Here is a 17,828-nt window from a genome sequence, read left to right on the forward strand (position 1 = left end):
TTTGACAAAACCAGCTATTTCAGTATTACAGGAACCGGGACACTTTCATCCATGAAACGTAATCGCGGGGAACCGAAGGTTTCTGATTGCTATTATATATTTTGGTTATTCAATCAAGAAACATGTTAAAATAACATTTACCTGCTAAAAAAAACCCCGTAATTTGGCACGCCCCCATAACTGAAAATCCTATATCCGCCCCTGATACCTAGAACCTAAGTGAAATGAATTACTATCAAATTTTGTTAAAATGTTTTTAAAATTCCTCATTCAACCAAATGTTGCCATTGGCCTTGGATAACCACGAAGCATAGGAAGAATGTGTATCTGTATTAACCGCTACATAGATAAAAAATAAATCGTTGACAGGTAAAATCTCCTGACTACTCCAAATAAACCACTGAAGACCAGTTTCAACTCAAACAGTTAAAACGGAAAATTTTGTTTGCAGTACCGGCAATAATTCTATCAACGGCTCATTGATTTTCACGCTGACAATATTTGGAGCTATAAACTCTGTCTATATCAATATGGGCCTACCAAAATACATTGTCAAAAAATACAGTATTCCAACACTACAAATCAGATTACAATAGATATATCTTCGTTATTCAGCATTTGATGACGTCAGAAATATCTTATATTGTGACGTAAAGTAAATTATTCGTCTATGACGTCATGTTGCTATGTAATCATATAAACTTCTGTGCGGGGGAAATATACAGCAAGCGGTAAGTACGCATGTACATTTGTAACACAATGAAAATGTCTATACGAGCTTGATCAAAGTTGTGAATTCTGTTAACTACGGATCGCGTGGGAAGATGGCACTTATTTGATAAACAATTTATTTGTTTTCGGTTCGAAATAAGACAAAGTGAGTTAGCATAAGAGGGCGTTTGATAGATCTAGATTTGCATGGAATTTTTTTACCTGCTCCATCCCGAGGGGTTGAGAAACTGGTATATTTTCTCGTTTTGTTACATGTATATCACTTGTTAGAAAATGTTGAAGTGGTATCACCTATATTGAATACCTGACATCGGTAAGTAAAATGAGAATGAAGAGTAAATGCCGCCCGCCCGCGCGCGTATACGTTTGTCCACATTTATAAATTCGTTTCTTACTGCATCTTCTATACTCTCATTCGAAGCAGTAAATTACTATATGTTTGTATAACAGAATATAGCTAACCTTATTAACTGACGGCTAACCTTATTAACTCCCGGCCAAGCTTATTAACTCCCGGCTAGCCTTATTAACTCACGGCTAACCTTATTAATTCCCGGTTTACCTTATTAACTTACGGCTAACCTTATCTACTCACGGCTTACCTTATTAACTCACGGCTAACCGTATCTACTCACGGCAAACCTCATTACCTCACGGCTAACCTTATTAACTCACGGCTCACATTAGTTTGCCCTCTGTAAGATGACCTATCTACGTATATAAGGAATCACAAGATTCCTGTCTGAAAACTGCTCGCATAAAAAATCTCGTCATTATACGGACACTCTCCTGTAAATACGTATACTGCCTGCTGACGCCGATTTTTTTTATATATCACAGTTGATGAAATGGATTGACAACAGTATAGTATCTATATGGGAAGGTCCTCTGATGGGTCCATCCAAACTAAGATGTCCCTTATAAGAGGTTGTTTCGGGTACTGCAACAACTCGAAAAAATCAGCTGACGAGGCCTCAAAAGATAACAAAGGGTTGCCAACCATTCACAGGAAAGTAAAATGCACACAAAGAAGTGATGTATCTGATACAGCAGTTTGCAGATCGAAGAAAGCAAAGCAACGTATTGTGTCAAGAACCGAAGAAAGCACAAGATGGCGTCTTTTTAAAGTGACGGCTTCTGCATTTTTCTTACGAAATGTGAACGTAGACAGACAGTACTTCAAAGCGTTGAAGACCGAGGGCCTTCTAATGACCGTTGTATCGTCAGTCAAATATCCTGTTCTCAACATTGCTTGGTTCTTCACTGACGGCGAATTAACCAACAGGCACCAGTCATTCCATAGGTCGTTTCAGAAGTCTAATTGGGATATCGTCATATGTGAGGGGATAACGGAGGAAATGAAGACCAACTTCAACTACGATAAAATCAATGAGCCGATCTTAGACGGCATACCCTGTTCGTATTGGCTTTCAGCGATCGAACCGACTATTCCCATGATACTGGATCTATTCTCAAGGAGGCATAAAAAGACGAACTTGAGCAGACTAAGGTAGACTATGTTGAAATAAGATAATCTGTACTAGGTATCGTTAGCGTATGTACGTGGATACAATTTAATTCTGAAGTCCCTGTATTAACACTACCATAAGGAAATTGCAGCCATATGTTTGAAATGATAATACAATATTCAACGGGCCATGCGGTGATAAACGTATTCCACTTAGTAAAAAAGCCACAATTATTTGACAGCAAGAGGTCTTATTTCCCAACCAGAAAATGTTCTTACCGTCATACTGTACAGTTTGTTTACATAGAGCTGTTTATATATTTTGTTCTCACAATCTTTTGCTTATTCTCTGTGTTTTCCAAATTACCAGTAAATGGATTATAAGAGATGTACTTTGATAATTACACAAGAAGAAATGGGCCTCTCAAATATTTTCTGCTGCAATTGCCTATAAAGGGGGAGTTGTGTCTCATACATTGTCTATGGCTTACCGTTAGAATGTATTACTGTAGGGAAAACATCAGTCTTTGTTACTTGTATTGAGGCAAGCACCATATTTACACAAGGTAGATGTTAATCATCTGTTTTATCATGCATGTGCTCTGGCAAATCTCAAATCATGGTTATCATGCTGTGGTGACTTTTTGTTTTAACAGAGTATTTAACGGTTTATATGACGAGTTGATGACTCGTCATGGAGACACGTTCCTGGAACAACTTGACCCCGATATGTATGGGCCTCACCAGGTGCTGGTGAACAGGAGACACACCACATCTTTCCCTACAATGGAGCTTGGAGCTGCCGCTACCTTAGTGCATAACGCCATAGTCAGCAGGGAATATCAATTCCAGGTACGCTCTTCCTGATGATGGAAATTTTAATGAATACACGCACTGTAATGTGCACACGTCATACGTGTTCGTGTAAACTCTAGATACAGATATAATACCTTAAGGCATCAATTACACATAATTACACATACACGCGTGTACTCCGAGGAGAAACCTTATCTGTAGACAGTACAATCATGTGACCACGGGGCAAATATACTGCAAAAGTGTGCTTCATCTGGCAGTTATATAACTTCAGCATGTATTTACCACGTATACTATGGAATTGTAAAACCATCTTATCAACAGTTCGTAAAATACGCGTAATTTATCTGCAGGGTCTAAATATCCGATGACACATGGTCTTGTTTCTCTGTTTTTAAGGAACCATTCAGGTCTAGGAGACCAAACCACCGGAGCCGATGTACAAGAAGACCACGCCCACCTCCAAATTCAGGACACGGAAGGACGCCAGTTATCATTCCAGAGGATTCTGGCGATAGTCAAGCTTCAACTGCTCCTACGCTTGTTAGTACTCCAGGATACCAGGACATGATGATTGATCGTGATCCCCATTGGTATATTCCAGTTATCTTACAACTTGCCGCATTCTCCCAATCACAACTTCCCGACGTCGAAGAGAGTTCTGATGACGATGTCGCTGGTTGTTCGGGCATGGCAGCCACAAGTCAACAACTACAAACTGTCAGTAATGAAGGTTTCGACCAGATTATTGCTGGATGCTCGAGTACGGATATAGATAATTCCCCTTTGCACCCTCCCGGCATTAATGAAGATAACCCGGATGTTGCTATCGCCGGATGTTCATGGATGTGTACGGAGCCATACAGTACTGACGATAATGTCATTTTGTACAATGACAAAGCAAGCAGCAGATCTAACGTCGAAATAAAAAGCTCTGACAACTCTTTTAGAACGGAAGACCAGTTTCTGGCATGGAAAAGTTATTCTCTAAGTGCTGGTAGTGGTTTTCTCAACCACAAAAGCGAAATAGACGACGTTTTTTGTGTAGAAGAAAACACTGGCGAAAGACTTGAAACACTTCATGAGATTGTTGAAGAAGGAAACATCAATGAATACGTAGATTTCATTTTAGAAAGTGCTGTTTTATCCCTTAGCCCCATTCAAGTTAGCGCGGAAGAACATTCCGAGCTGTCACCACGGCATCTTGATGCTGTCGACATTAGAGAGCCTATTCAAACAGCATTTTCGCAGTCACCAACTTGTATGAGTTATGGTTCAAGTGTAGTTTGCACGTCAACACACGATATGGAGAAACAAACGGAACCTTATACTGGTGTGCCCTGTCCAGATAACTACCATGATGAATGTGTCGTCGATCAGATGGCTGTGATAAACGTAAATCAATCCGCTTCCCATTGTGGAAACACTGATTATCGTGATAAATGTTTGAATAATCTTAATCAGACTGGCCATATGCTTCATTTAGATCAACACTCTTACAAACAAACGGTGTTAGCAGTACCAGGGGAAGAGGGTGTACCAGAAACAGACCGTTTGAATAGGGATCTCGCTATTTTGAACGTAAACCAATCAGCTTTATTTCTCCATACACATCACCGGCTCAGAAACAGATGTGGATACTCCCCAGACACATGGTTATACGATGAATATGAACATGATTACAGGCCAGCAAGACTCCGTCCAAATGAAAAGACGATACATGCATGGAAAGCGTCAGTCAAGACGTATATCAGAGGAATGCCAGAGGCTCACATATGTCACCCTTCGGAGCCAGCAATTATTACGAATATTTGATGGCAGCCATGGTCCAGTGGCTCGGAGATTCTTTGTCCACTGCGCGACAGAATGTCTGCAAGAAATTGACGAGAAAGAGCCTTGGCGATGGATACCAACAAAACAGCAAACATGTGAATATCGGGTATGTATAGTCCGTTAACATCCATGTATCATTGCAGATAGTTTGTTGTTTATTATGATTGGCAACGGTCACACCACGTGGAAGTACAATATTACAGATGTAAGCTGTTTATATAAATCCCGAATATAACTTCGGGTCCACACCTATCCATGATCGTTAAACTACATGTACAATTGATATCATATGCAATTCAACGTGATAACCTTGATTCGCTACTACATTTTTCAAAACTCATGATATATAGCTAGTTTATTTTTATTTGTGATCACTTTTGTATTAACAACCTTCATCTGTTTGTACACTATATTTTCACAATTTCAAATTCCAGAACCGTTCTCAATTGTCTCCTTTTGGACCAGAAATTGCTTACAAAAAGCACAAATTGATGTTTGAAAAATCAAAGGGAAAATACGTAATCATTGCCGAACATGAACGGAGAAATTCTACAAAAGAGAAATTCTTGAAACATGCTCGCAAAAAGAGAAAAAACAAACAGCGAGATGTATCCCAAATCCCCAAAAGCAGCGAAAAGACTGAAATGTTCAGGCCAAACGATGAAGTAAATGAAACTATGGATGTTCTACGTGGAAACCAAACCACCATCAAGACTGACGTGAAAGAAAATGGAGTTTACCGGTCACATTCCCGAAGATATGAGAGTAAATGCCGCATCACTTCGCCGGGAAAGTGTGTAACAACAGAAAGAACACCTTCTACATGTGGAGTTAAAAACAATGATCACGGCATCAATGTTGTTATACCTTCCTCTGAAAAAGAAAGTCCAGAGGGAATGCTGAAAAGGCAAAAACAACAGCAAACATCAGCAGGAACAGATGAGAAACTCACCAAAGATATTGAAGTAGCGTTGGACGACCAACATGGTATCGGGCAGGCAAGCAGTGCAATGAGTTGCGGGTACGCTGTAAATCCGGATAAACCACGCGAAAATACGGTAGCTGGAGGAAGAAGCATAACATACCCTAAACAAGATGATGTGGAGGAAAGTACATCATGTTCCAACCGAAAACAACAGTCTCAAAGCACTAGCACTAAAAAGACATTTAAAGGTAGCGGTCAAGGTACAACTACCAATATAGGAATATCAACGAAGGAACAAACATGTAATCGACGCAGATCGATAACATGTGTGCGAGAATGTGAAAGAGAGAAGTCCATCAATACACAGTCATCGGCTTCTAATGAGGAAATGAGGGATACCTACAATTGTATTAATTTTGAAGATGATTCCTACACAAATAAAAAAGACATCTCTCATGAGATATTGTCGTCTTTGTCTAGGAGTCAACGACGCCGTGATGGTGACAAAAAATACACATCTTCTGATAATGACGCAGATTTAAGCTCGAGCGATTGCAACGAAGTGCCGAGAAGAAAATCTAAAGTACGTTACAAGAAAAAGAGGAATGTTAGCGCCCAAAGAAAGGAAACAACTGATGGTGCAGGAACAGGCTTTGATAACCCTGGCGTCCGCAAATGTTACCTTAGTAGGGAATCAAAACAGATTCTCGCAACTCTACAACAGCATGACACGTCAAACAACGTGCCATATGATGAAGGATCTTTCTCAGAGAAAGACAGCTGTGAGTTTACAAGTGTATGTAATGAGACAATGACATCATTAAATGTGAACACGAGCCAGGTATCCGTTGGCTGCATTAAGGATCAATCAAATGAAACCGTTGTTTGGGAATTTAGCGAAACAGATATGAGGCAATCAGATTGTAAAGAAGAAATTGACGAAGACAGTGATACAGACTACACAGATTTCTGTCCGTCATGTACTTCTCTTCGTTTTCAGAGGAAAAGTGACAGTAAAGACATTGTCAACAAGGAAGACATTGATTTTTCAGAAGAAGAAATGCTCGAAAGTAATGATTCATATTGGACTAAGGATTTCAGCTATGATACTGATGAATCCAGCCCTGATTCTCTCCTTGGTGATGAAGGTTACCTTATGGTCAATATGTCTGATACTTTTCACAGTGAGAGTGTTACTTCAAGCAGCTCTGAAAGCTTCACCAACCAATACATGGTCCGCTCAAGTCTTTCGGAAAATACACTCGGATCAAGGTCTTTCTGCTCTTCGGAATACTCTTCAGTTCACAAAGACGATTGTACAACTACGAAGAGCCCACCGTTGTGTTACAAAAGCACCGGGTTTTACTTTTATCAGAAGTCTGACACGTCTTTACACTCACAACCGAGTAAAAGTACATCGCTTGTGGACAATTCGTCAACCTATGGCATCCTTGATTCGAATAGGATTGTTAGTGGCGGCAACAGTAATGGAGAAACAGGCCAAAGCAATATCGAGCATTCACGTATTGAAAATAAAAGCAATAATGATCCAAGTCAAGATCCCATTCAATCTTCATCGATGGAAGTAAACTATAGAACGTCAGGGCAATCGTCAATTAACAATAAGAACGTTGTCACTGCTCAGCTCAACGGTACGCCGAGAAGTTTTGATCCAACGGATGTATCACATGGGTCGTTTGCAGAGATACAGGAACAGGGTGAAAGCAGTTCAAATAATGAAGAACGGCCCGTCAACTTAAGGGAGCACCATTTCCGTCGACATCATGATGTTGGTGACCGGACCACGTCCGTTGACGATGTCAGACGTCATCGAGAATCGAGACGCCAGAGGGGGATTCTCCAGTACCAATGGAATGGAATATATGCGCTTTCTCAAATGTATGAAAATCGCGTAGGACATCGAATACGCCGGTACAGGATATGGCTTCGTGCGTGGTTAGATCGACGTCGACAGTGGTTGCAAAGAAATAATTAATAATATCACTTGTTATGTTGTGTCTGTAACAGTTAATTTCCCTTGCTTATACCATAAATGTTTTCTATTTTAATACACTGAATAAAACACACATACACGTAGTCCGACATCATTATTTGTTTACAGTTTATTCAATACGTGTATCCCCCTGCAATGAAGTACATGTATATGGTGGTGCCAGACGAAAATATGACAGTCTGTCTGTCGGCACAATTTTGCCTACTCCTCCAAGTATTATGCATGGATACCAACGAAAATGTGAACATGTTATTCACGACAAAATATATTGTCTCCCTGATGGCAATAAAATCGATATATTTACCAGAGTTATGACCCTTGTCGTCCCGTGACTCTTGTTACAACTAACAATAACAGTCCTTGTAGTAATGCCTAATTATCTTTGAAACAGTCAGTATCAGTATTCATTTCTACATCGGAGTATTGTAAGCATAGATGTAAGCCATAACAAACTAAAGAGTTAATGTAGCCAAACGGACGTTACAGTGTTAGCAACTAAGTTAAACTGACCTTGCTCAAACGTATTTTTTCCCCAGTTTTTCCGCATACCCTTTATTTACAGTCGGTAGAATTGCATAAACATGGCAATAGAAGCATTTTACAACTGACTGTACTATGAAAACATTACGTATAACAAATAAAAATGATAATACAAACAGCTGACAAAACTGAACAAACCGTACCACAATTAATTATTTCCCTTAATAATCATGCAGTTTAGTAGTATATCACAGACATTTAGTAATTCAAAACATTGTATCTAAAAATATAAACGTATACTTGATAAATGAGACCGTATCACGCCATTGTTACAACAGGGTTAACCATACAGTCTTGTACAACATCACAGATAAGGGAGATAATCACAACTTTGTTACGAAATGATTACTATATACAGCATTGTACATGACATCACAGATAAAGGGAGATAAAAACACCATTATTACTTACATATTTCTACACAACATCACAGATAAAGGGAGATAATTATACCATTGTTACTAGAAGATTTACCATACAGATTTCTACATAACATCACAGACAAAGGGAAATTATCACAACTTTGTTTATCTCTTTGATTACCTTGACATTAGTGTACGAGTTACATTATTATACATATCATCACAATGGATATAAAATTTCTACTGGGTATTTCTTTTAGGACATCCTGTTCCATGCTGGTTCTACTTGCAACACGTATGCATTGCTTCCTGTTACGTAGGTACGTGTAGCTATGTATGATTTTTTTTTTTTTTTTTTTTTTAATTTTTTTTAAATTTTTTCAAGATTTTTTTCATAAATACAAAACATTTGAAACATATATGCACACACATTCTCACACTTACACCCACAGTAACTATAGTCCTTACTCATGATTCAATAACATCATCATCATCATCATCATCATCATACATAATCAAACATCATCATCATCATCATCATCATCATCATCATCATCATCATCATCCTACTCCTCATCATCATCGGTCCATCACCATCATCATCATCATCATCATCATCATCACCCTCATCACCCTCATCACCATACATTCGTCATCATCATCATCATCATCATCATCAAAAGAATCACACTTAATCATCATCGTCTTCTGTCATGATATCATCATCCATACTTAAATTATTATCATTTTTTTCATCACAATAAAACATTATCATCACACAAAAAACATCATCTTCATCACGATTGCTCAAACGTATTCAAGAGGTGCAATTTAGTAATACTTACATTTGCATGTATAGAGTTTATGGCATTAGATGGTTCCAGAACTGTTACTATGGAAACACAAGGAAGGCTTCTGAATGGCCAAAACTCAGATATTGTCCGATTAAGAAGACAAATGGCATAGAAATGTTTTGGGCGATGACGAATAGAATAGTACTATAATATTGTCCAAATCAAATGATGGCATTTGGTTGCAATGGTTACAAATGATGTGTGTAACTAACGATGATAGTTTCCTTAACATATCCGATTACTTGCCCGTTACAATTGTTTTTGAAGCATCATTATGTGTCAATAGACCCCATATTAATGTTGTTGATACGCTAGTAACACTTGTTCAGTACACCATTAATACGATGCATTAGGCTGCTAATGAAATTTTACCAATAAAGAGATACTGTCCATTTCTTAAAACATATTGGGACTACGGAAATTTCAAGTAATCATATAATGTTATGCGACAGTGCCGTACAAAGTGGGTACAAAGGACGACCAAGAGGACATAGGTATGTATCATACAAAATATATAAGCAGCCAAAACGCGATTTTAGAAAAGCACTGGACGATGCGCGGGAAATGTATGAAGATAAACAGTTGGAGGAGCTGTAAGTGGCTGCAGACATTGATATTGGAAATTCTACAAGGTAATCAGGGAAAAGAAATGTAACACTTATTCGTCAAATAAACTGCGTATTGGAAATGTGATCAGCCGCTATTCGGGTATCAACAGGAAACCATAAGCTGAACATTATAGCAACTTCTATTTATAATTAGCCCAACCAGCTACACAATCACATTCTGATGCTGATTTCAAACAGGAGGGAGAAAGCAACATCAGACAAATGTACATGAATAGATTAAGTAACCAGAATATTATATGCAAAGAACACATTCAATTTTATCAAAGGGATGGAGATATTATAAATGGGAAAGCAGGTGGACATAATAATATTATTATGGAACATATCCGTTTCGGGGGTGTTATGCTAAATAAAGTCTTAGTTTTACTATTTAACAATGTTATTGATCAGGAAGTCTGTCCCGAAAATATAAACAAGAGATCCCAGAGGGATCTTGGCGCCCACCATTGAATGATCTTCATAGGTTCCATGTCAGATTGATCTTTTCTCTACTTTTCCCTTCATTTTACTAATCTGTGCAAATTGAGACATCCCTACAGTACTTTTCAAACAAGGGAATCCTAGCTATATAAGAAATTTGAGATTTAACGATAATGGCTGTTTGTTTGCCAGGCTGTTTTCAGGACAGACTGGTCCAAAAATGCAATACAAGGGACCAAGGGGAACTTACTTATGAAATTTGAGAAAGATCCATTCAGTACTTTGAGAAATAGAGATAACAAACTTCAATTGTCAAAATCCAAGATGGCGGTCTGTCGGCCATATTGTTTTCCAATTGATCTCAAAATACAATAAGCATAATGAGGCACCAAGGGGAACCTACATATGAAATTTGAGAAAGATCCTTTCAGTACTTTCTCAGAAATAGCGATAACAAACTTCAATTGTCAAAATCTAAGATGGCTGCCTATCGGCCATGTTATTTTCAGATTGGTCTCAAAATACAATATGCATAACTAGGCACCAAGGGAAACCTACATATGAAATTTGAGAAAGATCCCTTAAATACTTTCTCAGAAATAGTGATAACAAACTTCAATTGTCAAAATCCAAGATGGCTGCCTGTCGGCCATGTTGTTTTCAGATTGGTCTCAAAACGCAATATGCATAACTAAGCACCAAAGGAAACTTACATATGAAATTTCAGAAAGATCCATTAAGTACTTTCTCAGAAATAGTGATAACAAACTTCAATTGTGAAAATCCAAGATGGCTGCCTGTCGGCCATATTGTTTTTTGATTGGTCTCAAAACGCAATATGCATAACTAAGCACCAAGGGAAACCTACATATGAAATTTCAGAAAGATCCATTCAGTACTTTCTCAGAAATAGTGATAACAAACTTCAATTGTCAAAATCCAAGATGGCTGCCTGTCGGCCATGTTGTTTTCCGATTGGTCTCAAATCGCAATATGCATAACTAGGCACCAAGGGGAACCTACATATGAAATTTGAGAAAGATCCATTCAGTACTTTCTCAGAAATAGCGATAACAAACTTCAATTGTCAAAATCCAAGATGGCTCCCTGTCAGCCATTTTTTTTCCAGATTGGTCTCAAAACGCAATATGCATAACTAGGCACCAAGGGGAACCTACATATGAAATTTGAGAAAGATCCCTTTAGTACTTTCTGAGAAATAGCGATAGCAAGAATTGTTTACGGACGGAGGGACGGAGGGACGGACGGACGGAGGGACGGACGGACGGACGGACGACGCACCACGGACGCAGGGCGATTTGAACAGCCCACCATCTGATGATGGTGGGCTAAAAAGTTTGAGAAAGATCCCTTCAGTACTTTCTGAGAAATAGCGATAACAAACTTCAATTGTCACAATCCGAGATGTCTGCCTGTCGGCCATGTTGTTTTCCGAAAGGTCTCAAAATGCAATATGCATATCAAGGCAACAAGGGGAACCTACATATGAAATTTGAGAAAGATCACTTCGGTACTTTCTGAGAAATAGCGATAACAAACTTCAATTGTCAAAATCCAAGATGGCTGCCTGTCGGCCATGTTGTTTTCCGATTGGTCTCAAAATGCAATATGCATAACTAGGCACCAAGGGGAACATATATATGAAATTTGAGAAAGATCCCTTCAGTACTTTCTGAGAAATAGCGATAACAAACTTCAATTGTCAAAATCCAAGATGGCTGCCTGTCGGCCATATTGTTTTTCGATAGGTCTCAAAATGCTTTATGCATAACTAAGTACCAAGAGGAACCTACATATGAAATTTAAGAAAGATCCCTTCAGGACATTCTGAGAAATAGCGATAACAAACTTCAATTGTCAAAATCCAAGATGGCTGCCTGTCGGCCATGTTGTTTTCCAATAGGTCTCAAAATGCAATATGCATAACTAAGCACCAAGGGGAACCTACATATGAAATTTGAGAAAGATCTCGTCAGTGCATTCTGAGAAATAGCGATAACAAACTTCAATTGTCAAAATCCAAGATGGTTGCCTGTCGGCCATGTTGTTTTGCGATTGGTCTCAAAATGTGATATGCAAAACTAGGCACCAAGGGAAACCTACATATGAAATTTGAGAGAGATCCCTTCAGCACTTTCTCAGAAATAGCGATAACAAACTTCAATTGTCAAAATCCAAGATGGCTGCCTGTCGGCCATGTTGTTTTCCGATTAGTCTCAAAATGCAATATGCATAACTAGGCACCAAGGGAAACCTACATATGAAATTTGAGAAAGATCCCTTCGGTACTTTCTGAGAAATAGCGATAACAAACTTCAATTGTCAAAATCCAAGATGGCTGCCTGTCGGCCATGTTGTTTTTTGATAGGTCTCAAAATGCGATATGCATAACTAGGCACCAAGGGGAACCTACATATGAAATTTGAGAAAGTTCCCTTCAGTACTTTCTGAGAAATAGCGATAACAAGAATTGTTTACGGACGGACGGACGACGGACCACGGACGCAGGGCGATTTGAATATCCCACCATCTGATGATGGTGGGCTAAAAAAGGAATCGTTATCACACTGGTTGAAGGTGGGATGAAAGACCGTCTGGACAAGAATAATTACAGGGACACTGAGCAGATACCAGTGCTAAAAACTATTTGAATAGATCATATATCAGCGTATTTCAAAAATTGGATTTCCACACAAGCTACAATAGGGATTTCGACCACAATGTGGTAGCATTACAGCCGTATTTACAGTAAACGAACCAATCTGCCACTATCTGGAGAGCAATTCAAAAGTGTTTGCAGCTTTCCTTGACACCGCAATAAAATTCAACAGTGTTTGGATAAATGGGTTGTTCCTTAAAGTGTATCAATTAGGCATAAATGGTCAATTCTGGCGGATTCTGCATTGTTCGTTTGCTGGCGTGACTACATGCGTTCTTTATGATAGGGAAACGGGCGATGTAAGGGGATCGGTCAAGGCGGACTCTCTCTGTTATGATTGTCAAATCGGCGGTTATATTGGAAGAAGCAAGTCTTGGGTATTTGTTCAAAGCATCCACATTTCGTGAGTTTTCCTGGCTGACACTTTACTTCTAGTTGCGTCGATCTGAAATCTACAAATGCAGTTTGACATCGTTCACGCATATGGAGCTATGGAGGTTTAACTATAACTCTATAAAACCATCATAGATGCAATTTCTCAAATCGGAAAAGACCGCGATGTGTTGTAAAGGAAACGTTCTTTAGGAAAGACACATATTGTATGGGCAACATCAAAAGTGTACGCTGGGAAAACATTATGCCATAACCTTTAACCTGATATGCAAATCGCGACTTCGTGTGGAACAAGCGGTATAACCGTTAATGATGACGTTAAATTTGATTTTTTTTGGAAGAAGACGATCAGTTGGGTAGTTTCCCCAGGTCTTTTTCATAATTCTCCTTTCGGTTCACGATGTCGGATACAGTAGTCTTTCCAACACCATACTTTTCACTGAGCTGTTTGTATGTAAGTTTTGGCGATGGTTAAAGTATAATGACACCTACTGTTTTTATGAAAATTACGTTGTGGCATGATACATTTTCATTGGCCAGTATTTGTTGTTTGTTTTGTCATTGTTTTCATGCAATTGCAACTCAGTCGGGCTGTCCGTAATCCTTGCTTTTTACTCATCACATACTATCTTCACACTGTAATTTCAAAGATCTCTTCGAATGCTTTGGTGTCAGCTTCCATTCTTTAACTTCCTTCCTGATCATGTTGTTCTGGAATTCCAAATAGCATTAGTTTGTTCTATCCTCGTTTTATTTCCTTGACTTTCGTGTTAAGCGTTGTTTTGTTTACGTTTATATGTATCCCCGATTTACTGCAGTATGGTTTCGCTTAAGTTCAGCGATTTCGTAGTCCGCCATCATTTCCTTACGATTTCGATTTTTCTTTTTTTGTTTATCAGAAGAATGTTTTTTTTTTTCAACTGTGATTGTACATGGGGAAGAGATAAGATGTCCTGGGTTTGCGCATAAAAGTTCAAGCAACGTATGAAGACGTGATCGTGACATCGATTGTATTCTAGGAATTGTGTTACCTTTTCTACATATATATCTGAGCTTAAATTTAATTTGCTCTGTTGTCCAAGGACCTTTGAAAAAGTGGATTTAAACCGATATGCTGTCTTCTCCCTTATCTTTTGACTTCTCTACCAGTTCTAACTTATCCAGATCCACCTGAGTTAACCATATGAACTCCATTCTGATGCTAGTGGACATGGACTGGCAGTTGTACTCTATCATGAGCAATGAGGACAGAAACGATTGGTTGCGTACGCCAGTAGAGGATTGAACAAGTCAGAAAGGAACTATGCAGCGGATCAAAATGGAATTCCTAGCGTTGTAGTTGGCATTGACTGACAAATTCTGCGGCTATCTTCATGGAGCAAAATTTACAGTCGTAACACATAACAACCCGCTTACATGCGTGTTGACTTCGGCTAAATTAGATGCGAAGAGACACAGGTGGTTAGCTGTTCCCAGCTCGCACGGTTTCAGTCAACGAGGCAGACACGTCTGGGAATCGCCAGTAAGAAAAGTATGACCGCAAAGTAAAAGGACTGTAGGATAACTACAGGTAAGTCATTCCAAGGCTTGATGGGTTGGGTTGGGTTTATTTTGTTTATGTTCGTGTTAAGTCTCCTTGTGATAGGCCGGAACTCTTGCCGATTTATAGTGCTACCTCACTGAAGCATACTGCCGAAGACACCCAGCAGCACACCCCACCCGGTCACATTATACTGACAACGGGCGAACCAGTCGTTCCACTCCAAATATGCTGAGCGCTAAGCAGGAGTAGCAACTACCATTTTTAAAGACTCCGGTATGTCTCGGCCAGGGGACAGAACCCAAAGCCTTCCTCACAGGGGCGAACGCTCAACTAAAGGCCAAAAGTGAGGCATTGTCAAGGGAGACATTAGGATAAGAAAGTTGTTAAGAAAGAAGAGAAAAGATAAGATCCCAAGTTTAGTCGCCTCTTACCATCATGCAATGGGGGCAGCAGGTACAATTCTTACGCCCTACCTGTAGGGCAGAGGCTTGATGGTCTTTGTCTTTGTAATAGTTCTATAAAGGTAATCATTATATTATGGTAGTATGCGTTATACAGTAGATGTTAAGTAAAGTATAGGTGTTATTGATATTGAAAATAAAATATTATTGTTGTATTCTTATTAGAAAAATATTCATGCGAGAATTTTAATATTTCAAGAATTTGTGAGGTCACGAGATAATATTGTTATGTAAAATATTATAATTAAGGAAATAACTAATGTATAGTCTATTGGTAAATGACATTGTTTTAATAGTTACCTGATTTCGTTTAGACATACACTGGGTTGTCTTAAAGTATCTAAATACCCAAGAATGAAGTTGGCGGGACAATCCTTTCCCATTCATGCAGGGTATGAACTGTACTAATAGGTGTCATCCAAAGAGTGTTATTACTGTAATACATAATACTTGCATTTGAGATGTAAATTGAATATATACACCTAGTTGTGATAACGTACACAGTCAGTTCTGTGTGAATTACCATTATGTTGGATCATTATTATTTATATTCAATATGAAGATAACTGCATTCTGTGAACTGCATCTATAAGAATATACGTAATGAATGTGGTATCTTTAAACTATATAAGTGTAAACGTGGCGCGGAAATGATGAGTGGTTTCTAGAAATCTGGTAATTAATCGAGTAGGTGTTATCTACCTTGGTGAGGTGTGAGTGGTTGTGTGGAATTGTGTGTAACTTTGTTCTGTAATTGTAATTTGGGGGTTTTTGCTCAAGTCGAGGAAATAAATACCATAAAATAACCAGACTGGGTCGTTTGTCATGATTTGGACCCGGTAACACAGATATCAGCTGGACAAATTTGAATGAAGAAGGACGGTTCCAGTAATACTTTTTAATAAGTCTTTGACGAATATCAAAATATAGTGGACAAATGAGAAAAATGGAACTCTTCCTCTGTTTGGTTTGGTCACAGTAACGGCATAACCTATTTGTCTTTGTGATATTACGATACCGACCCTCTTCTATATAAAGTTTTATGCGATGAAAGTCTAAATTTCGTAACTTTGTAAGTTTACAATACGCATCAGGAATAGACTTTAATTAAAATTGCAATGTTAGACGGTCTACAATGAATTTATGCAAATAACATACAGATGACCTTTCAGTAAATTAATTTCTCTTTCATTATCAACATAATGAGTTTAGCAGACACTACTAAAACCAGAAGACATTTTTTTTTAAAACTTAACAATGCCAATTACAATTTTGTATAATATCAGTCCTCCCTGTCTTCATACACTGATTTTAGAACAATATTTAAATCAATTTCAACCAAGATATAATTGTTCGTCATTTTCTAATGATATGTAATAGCAAACGTCCTAATTCCAAATACGTAAAATAGGGTGTTCTGCTTTTAACATTAAGCCTAGGATCCTTCTGAAAAATCACCATGTTTTTTTCTACTATGTCTGCAACATGGAAACCCCATGTTTCACAAACGTAATTAAGAATAGAGGGGATGCAAAGTGTTAACATAATAAAAAAAAACATTCAATTTAGATTCTACATTAAGATATATTATTACAAATTTTCAACGAATTATACATGTACATACATTTACGGCCTTGTTAAGTATTGTTAACTTACCGTTATGGTTAAACACCACACCTACGTTGCCATTGAAGTAAAATCTTCCTCTATTACGATATACAACTCGGTAATGACTGTCAATTGTCGCTGTAATAGAGTAATGGAAGGGAGATAACCCCTCCCTTAGCACATACAGATAATTCAGACTTACATCTAACCAGAGACTTGTATATCATCATGATATATACGTCTCTGATCTAACACACGATTAAGACCTTAATATAAAGACTTCAAAACATTTAATAATTTTCCTCTGATTCCGCTATTGAAAACATTGAAAAGTATCCTATTTCTATTCACGCTATGAAAAGCCTTACGATAATCAACAAAACAGCAATACAGTTTACGATTGTTTGAACACATTTTCTTAATCAATTAGTTCCAAAACCATGTTTAAAACCAAATTTAGCATCAGAGACGGTGTTATACTATCTCGGCTAATCCAGCAGTCTATTATTTAAAACACTAGTGAATAATTTATATAAACAGTTTACTGGAG

At 38.2% G+C, this 17,828-nt stretch overlaps 1 protein-coding gene across 2 annotated transcripts; it reads left to right on the plus strand.

The window, feature by feature from the left end:
• The first annotated feature begins 696 nt into the window (after nucleotides 1-696).
• Nucleotides 697-7,865, plus strand: LOC117328136. 2 transcript variants are annotated; one of them, XR_004532870.1, is made up of 5 exons: nucleotides 697-731; nucleotides 1,573-2,242; nucleotides 2,857-3,052; nucleotides 3,416-4,955; nucleotides 5,284-5,568. XR_004532870.1 is itself a non-coding variant. In XM_033885524.1 (2 exons), exons 1-2 carry the CDS (start codon nucleotides 4,680-4,682, stop codon nucleotides 7,768-7,770), a joined length of 2,763 nt encoding a protein of 920 aa, XP_033741415.1. In that variant the 5' UTR covers nucleotides 4,411-4,679; the 3' UTR covers nucleotides 7,771-7,865. The 2 variants fall into 2 exon arrangements, 1 of the variants encoding a protein (XP_033741415.1); XM_033885524.1 differs by lacking the exons at nucleotides 697-731; nucleotides 1,573-2,242; nucleotides 2,857-3,052 and having other exon boundaries at nucleotides 4,411-4,955; nucleotides 5,284-7,865.
• Nucleotides 7,866-17,828: the final 9,963 nt, after the last annotated feature.

The sequence above is a fragment of the Pecten maximus genome, chromosome 5 (assembly GCF_902652985.1).
Source record: "Pecten maximus chromosome 5, xPecMax1.1, whole genome shotgun sequence".
NCBI lineage: Eukaryota > Metazoa > Mollusca > Bivalvia > Pectinida > Pectinidae > Pecten > Pecten maximus.

Excerpts from the sequence above, each read along its gene's own strand:
- LOC117328136 (XM_033885524.1), top strand. The coding sequence starts at position 4,680 with ATGAATATGAACATGATTACAGGCCAGCAAGACTCCGTCCAAATGAAA. Across the intron at positions 4,956-5,283 it reads AGCAAACATGTGAATATCGG|AACCGTTCTCAATTGTCTCC; the intron begins GTATGTATAGTC and ends TTCAAATTCCAG.